General features: G+C 44.9%; 1 protein-coding gene across 1 annotated transcript in view; it reads left to right on the forward strand.

Moving 5' to 3' along the window:
- Positions 1 to 465: 465 nt before the first annotated feature.
- The window catches only part of ENTPD4 (ectonucleoside triphosphate diphosphohydrolase 4), a gene marked incomplete at its 5' end in the record, with an annotated part of 6571 nt that continues 553 nt past the window's right edge, over positions 466 to 6483 (forward strand). The window contains 9 exons of the mRNA XM_008937573.1: positions 466 to 671; positions 1049 to 1199; positions 1284 to 1387; positions 1749 to 1808; positions 2049 to 2179; positions 3724 to 3890; positions 4207 to 4531; positions 5210 to 5295; positions 5518 to 5679. Coding sequence (XP_008935821.1) covers positions 466 to 671; positions 1049 to 1199; positions 1284 to 1387; positions 1749 to 1808; positions 2049 to 2179; positions 3724 to 3890; positions 4207 to 4531; positions 5210 to 5295; positions 5518 to 5679 — 1392 coding nt within the window. The remainder of the gene's footprint in view (positions 672 to 1048; positions 1200 to 1283; positions 1388 to 1748; positions 1809 to 2048; positions 2180 to 3723; positions 3891 to 4206; positions 4532 to 5209; positions 5296 to 5517; positions 5680 to 6483) is intronic.

A 6483-nucleotide genomic window follows, 5' to 3' on the forward strand; every position in this document is an offset into this window, starting at 1 on the left:
TAACTTTTATCTTTTTTATTTATTCATTTTTACCTTTTTTATTTACTCAGTACCTCAGCTTTCTAATATTTTATGTATCTGTAGAAGCTCTGGAAAACTAAAGGTACCAAATAACTGCATAATAAATGAATTTGGGAATTACTCTTGGTATTGATTCTGGGATTTTGATTTGGGAATTGCTCTTGGTATTGATTCTGGGATTTTGATTTGGGAATTGCTCTTGGTATTGATTCTGGGATTTTGATTTGGGAATTACTCTTGGTATTGATTCTGGGATTTTGATTTGGGAATTACTCTTGGTTTTGATTCTGGGCATTTGATTCTTATGAGTGACACTTTAGCAACAGGACAACAGTGAAAACCACTTAATTCTAATGAAGGAAACTTGCCCTGATGTTGAGGAAAAACTTCCATATGGAATTTAATCACCATTTATTAATTCTTAAGGGTTTTTTTTTTGTCTAGATACCTTGCCAGAGTGACTGACACTGAAGCTACAGACACAAACAACCCCAATTTGAACTATGGGATTGTGGTGGACTGTGGCAGCAGTGGCTCAAGGATCTTTGTGTACTGTTGGCCAAGGCACAATGGCAATCCCCACGACCTCCTGGACATCAAACAGATGAGGGACAAGAACAGAAAACCTGTGGTGATGAAAATTAAACCAGGTACTGGGAGGAAATGCAGTTGGGGTGGGATTTTCTAGCTGGCTGCCTGACCTCACTTGGCTTTTTCAAACCCTGGGTTGGTTAGAGAGTCTGGGTGAAGGACACGTGTGAGCTGGCAGTGTGGCACTCACCCAGATTTCCTTGGGTTTGGTTTGCAGAGAGCTTGGTTCAGCTTAACACTGAGAAAAATGGGGCACTGACTGGTTTTATTTGCTTTATTTGCTTAGAGAATTGAGCATTAGCTTCATTCTTATTTCTGTGGTGTTTTCTTGCATTTGGCTCTGGGTTGTTGGTTTCTTCTGGGTCTTGGTTATGAAGATTTTCCAGGAAATACCCAAAGCCTGAGTTGCTTCACTCTCACCCTTCTGTTTCACCAGGCATTTCAGAGTTTGCCAGCTCTCCTGAAAAGGTCAGTGATTATATTTCTCCCCTCCTGAGCTTTGCTGCTGAACACGTGCCACGGGCGAAACACAAAGAGACTCCTCTTTATATCCTGTGCACTGCAGGGATGAGGATCCTGCCAGAAAGGTGATTGCCTGTCTTATTAGCCTTTCAGATAGAGACCCTGCTGTGTCTGGCTGCTTCTAACTGCTCAAAATGTGGGTTTTGCAGCCAGCAGAAGGCAATTCTTGAAGATCTGCTCACTGATATCCCCGTGCAGTTTGATTTTCTCTTCTCGGACTCGCACGCAGAGGTGATCTCAGGGAAGCAGGAAGGTGGGTTCATGTCAGAAGTGTTTATGACTTTCACAAAATAACTTGGGTTTATTTTGTTGTTGTTGTTGTTGTTGCTGCTTTTAAAAGTTCTGGTTTGGTGAGGAGACCTCATTCCTCAGTGGGAATAGAGTGTGGAGAAGATCATCTGTGGTCTTCTGACTTGTCTAAATGGTTTCTAATGAGCAGCCAAAGAAACTTCTCTGTGTTTAGCAGGAATTTTACTCCATTTTCTCTGGCTTTGGGGAGGGAGGGGTGAGGATAAGACACAACATTCTTGAGGGAGGAAACTTTACAGGGAAAATGGCTTCTGAAGGAGCTATGTCCAACTGCAATGTCCAACTCTGTTCCCTTCTGCGTGCAGGAGTATACGCCTGGATTGGCATCAACTTTGTTCTTGGCAGATTTGAACACGCAGATGATGGTGAGTATCTTCACTGCAACTTGGATTTTAGGAAGAACTTCAATTACATGGCTCTACTTTCACCATTTCTGGTGTGTTTAGAGAGGGAATGTTGGTTAGAGATGCTGATGTTGGTTAAATTTACCTGCGAAACTTCAATAACCTGCCTTGCTCCAAAAAAAAAAGAAGTAGCCTCACTGCTTTAGGCCCAGCCTGGTTGAATTTCTTCAAAAATTTCTGGTTTTTTGTTGTTTTATCCAGAGGATGAGGCAATGGTGGAGGTGCATGTCCCAGGGAGTGAAAACAGAGAGTCCATCTTCCGTAAGAGGACTGTGGGTATTCTTGACATGGGCGGAGTGTCGACTCAGATAGCATATGAAGTCCCAAAAACTGTAAGCTTTGCCTCTTCACAGCAGGTTATTATCTGTGAAACTCTTTCTTCTTTTCCTTTGGATTCATTTTAACCCATAGTCGTTTTGTTTTCTTTGTTTTGAGTCCTCTCCTTGGTTACACCCCATTCCAAAGCCCAGGCAAGGGAAGGTGGTAAATCCGAGTCCTTCATCAGCTAAGCAGTTCATTGGCATCTTCCCTCAGAGCTTTTATTTCAATTAGCATCATTTGCCACTAATTAAGTTTAAGCAAACGTGGATTCTTTGTGTGTGTGCATGGATGTACAGTTTTTAAGTGTGTTGTAATTAAGAGCCTGTATTCTGGAGTTTAGAGACCAAAAGTTGTGTGGTTCTTCTTACAGAAAAGCTCCTGTGACTTCTTCATTTAAGTTGGGTTGATAGAAACTGGGTTAATGGGACATGGGGGTGGTAATACAGTTTGTTTAAACATCTCCTACATCCTCAGCACAGTTCATCTGCTGCAGGAGGCAGATTTCTTTGTTACAAGTCTTAAAGGGATTGAAGTTGGAGCATTTTATGTTCTGCTGAGTTCTAGAGTAATCCCTGAATTTTTTTCTCCCATTAACTTAATTGAGAAATTATCTAAAGCAAGAATAACATAAAACCCCTGTGTTTTGACTCTCAACACTCTGTTACAATGAGTTATATCTTATTTTGTTTAAATCTTCCTGGGAAATGCTGAGTTTTCATTGTTACAGGTTTCACTAACTCCACTGCCTTTCAGACAGAGGCTGTCACAAATAGTTTGGGCTGTCAAACCAAAGTGTGGGCATTTAGATTGAGAGCAGATTGCCTCAATAAAACATGAATCAGAAACAGGAAGAGCTGCTGACAATGAAGGATGGATGTTTTAGGGCTTTATCTGAGCATAGAGTGATATAAAATAGGAATTCTGGTCACAGAACCTGCCCAGGTTCCCAGAGGGTGACAAGAGGGTCAAAGTTCTGGCTGTGACACTTGGGCTGCTGGTGCTGCTTCTCCCTTACACCACGTTGTGGTGGCTGTGTAGTGTTAGGCCACACTGCTGAGCATCTTCCACATGAAGAGCTCCTGCCACGTGTCTCTTAAATACCTGAAAAGCTGGTGTGTGAGGGGAGCTGGGTGGGTGACACTGAAAACCTTGAGAATTCCAGGATGGAAAAGGAAGAAGAGCTCTGCTGGGCCATGAATCTACCCAGCCCAGCAATCAGTACTGGATGGGCTTGGTCAGAAGTGGGGACATGGAGCTCAGTAGCCACAGCACGTGGGGCTTCATAGGAAAAGAAACTTTAGTGTCCACAGCAGCAGCTCTTGGCCTCTGCAGTTCCTTGGCTATCAGTAATGATAATGCAGGTCTCACCCTACCAAGCAGAAGGTGATGTGGACCTGGTGGACCTGTGAAAAGCAAACTGGATGAGTTAGAATTAGTGTAATTAGTGTTAGAATGAAGTTAGAAGGTGTCAAGGGCATCCAGTTGTCCCCAGAACTCATCTTTAGCTTCTGGTTCATCTTGTTTCTACCTAATCTCAATGCTTGTGTTCCTGCAGGAGGAAGTAGCCAAGAACTTACTTGCAGAGTTCAACTTGGGCTGTGATGCTCACCAAACTGAGCATGTCTACAGGGTCTATGTTGCCACATTCCTGGGCTTTGGAGGGAATGCAGCACGCCAGAGATATGAGGACAGTCTGTTTAGCAGCACAGTGCTTAAAAACAGGTACCTGGCTGCAGTCACCTGGGGATGTGGGTTCTGTGCACCACCAGGAACCTCTTAATATATTTAATAACCTCTTAATATATTTAATAACCTCTTAATATATTTAATAACCTCTTAATATATTCAATAACCTCAGCCTCAGTAACCTCTTGAATATATTTAATAGTGTCCTGATAGAAAACTCCATTTCTGCAGCGTGCCACCCGCAGTGCTGAACTTTTTCAACAGGGACACTGGGCTGGGGTGCTGCTGTGTAGCTCAGAACTTGGGGTTTCTGATACACAGCTCTTCCTCTGCTCCCTTTATTTTCTTGCAGGCTGCTGGGCAAACAGACTGGCCTGAGTTCTGAGTCACCCTACCTAGATCCCTGCCTGCCCCTGGACGCCGAGGACGAGATCCAGCAGAATGGGCAGAGGATGTACCTGAGGGGCACTGGGGATTTCCATCTGTGTCGTGAAATCCTTCAGCCCTTCATGAACAAGACTAATGAAACCCAGACCTCTCTCAACGGGGTCTATCAGCCTGCTGTGCACTTCCAGAACAGTGAATTTTATGGTTTCTCAGAGTTCTACTACTGCACTGAGGATGTGTTACGCATGGGAGGAGATTACAATGCTGTTAGATTTACTAAAGCTGCAAAGGTAAAGTGTTTTCTTCAGAGAAACCTCCTCTAATCCAAAACAGCTACTCTCCAGAAGCACTTTGTTCTGAAAGCCTGGCAACAAAACTCTTCCTGGAAAGATCCAGAATCCTTTTAACCCTGCAATGAGCTGTCACAGGGCATCTCTTTCCTTACTGGGTTTTCTTTTAGGGTTCTTGTCTCAAGGCACAATGGTAAAATTGGCTGTAGAGAGAGTGGAACTCATGGTAGTGAAGCTCCAGCAGGACTCTTGACCATGGGGAAATCATTGCTGCCTCCACTCCTTGTTTTTTAGTTGTTAAATCCCTTTTCCTCCTGCTTTACACATCTGGTGCTGGTTTCCCTGGTGTTACTCTGAACAGGCATCTGTTTGGGACAGTTTAAGGCTACAGCATAAAGTAAAAATACAATCAGTGCTTTGTCAGTGCCTTAAAATAGTCTCTTTTTCATCTCCAAGTTCATGGCCAAAGGGTTTAAGTGCTAATTGGACCACAAATGGATCAAAATGTTACAGAAAACACCATAAAATTTATGATCTTATTAGCAGTGCAGGGGGAGTTGTTCTTTTTGAGTTTTCCAGCTTTTGATATTTACAGAGCATCTTATCTAGTGACCTTTTTTTTTTGTCTTCTGAAGGCAGAAGCAGTTTTTGAAGTGTTTTTCTTTTCTTTTCTTGAAGGATTATTGTGCCACTAAGTGGTCTGTCCTCCGGGAGCGTTTTGACCGTGGCCTTTATGCCTCACATGCTGATCTCCACAGACTGAAGTGAGTATTTGTGTTTGTACAGTCAACCCATTCATGCAGAGCTGCCAGGGAGAGCTCGAGGTCGTGCCCCAATTAATGAAATAATTGAAGGTGTGAATACAACCTTCAATCTTGCATCAGTCTTCAAGAAAAAAAAAGGGTGATAATTGTGTTGTCTGATTGTGCTCCCCAGTTCTCTGGGACTCTAACTGCTGGCCTGACTTTATGCCACTCTTTCTATAGGTACCAGTGTTTTAAATCTGCCTGGATGTATGAAGTGTTTCACAGTGGCTTCTCTTTTCCTGTGAGTTACAGCAATTTGAAAACAGCTCTGCAGGTTTATGATAAAGAGGTGCAGTGGACCTTGGGAGCCATTCTTTACAGAACAAGGTTCTTACCTTTGAGGTACCAGTTGTTCTCAAATATCTGCAGGGAATGTTTGGGTGGAAAGGATGGGATTTTTGTGAGGGGAGGAAGTAGGATGATAGCTCTAGTGCTACTTGATAAAGACTCTTCTACTGAAATGGGCTCTCTGGTGAGATAGGCCAAGGGCTGGGTCCTGCCCTTGGCAGGGTGATAGGAAAGCAGCTGATGGTTGGGGGTGACAAGATGATGTTTCTAGTGCATGCTGTGTAACCTCAGTGTATATTTCAGGTAGCTCTAGTGCTACTTGATAAAGACTCTTCTACTGAAATGGGCTCTCTGGTGAGATAGGCCAAGGGCTGGGTCCTGCCCTTGGGTCACAACAACCCCCTGCACTGCTCCAGGCTGGGGGAAGAGCAGCTGGAAACTGCCTGGCACAAAAGGACCTGGCCAGGGTTGGTTGACAGCCAGCTGGAGATGAGCCAGTGTGGGCCCAGGTGGCCCAGAAGGCCACCAGCATCTTGGCCTGGATCAGCACTAGTGTGGCCAGCAGGATCACAGCAGGGATTGTCCAACTGGACTGGGCACTGGGGAGGCTGGCCCTCAAATCCTGGGGTCAGTTTTGGGCCCCTCCCTCCCAGAAGGACCTTGAGGGGCTGGAGCGTGGCCAGAGAAGGGCAACGGAGCTGCTGGGGAAGGGTCTAGAGGCCAAGTGTGGGGAGGAGCAGCTGAGGGAGCTGGGGGTGCTGAGCCTGGAGCAAAGGAGGCTCAGGGGAGACCTTCTGGCTCTGCACAGCTCCTGACAGGAGCCTGGAGCCAGGGGGGGGTCGGGCTCTGCTCCCAAGG

This window comes from Merops nubicus, unplaced genomic scaffold, assembly GCF_000691845.1.
Source record: "Merops nubicus isolate BGI_N331 unplaced genomic scaffold, ASM69184v1 scaffold22663, whole genome shotgun sequence".
Taxonomy (NCBI): domain Eukaryota; kingdom Metazoa; phylum Chordata; class Aves; order Coraciiformes; family Meropidae; genus Merops; species Merops nubicus.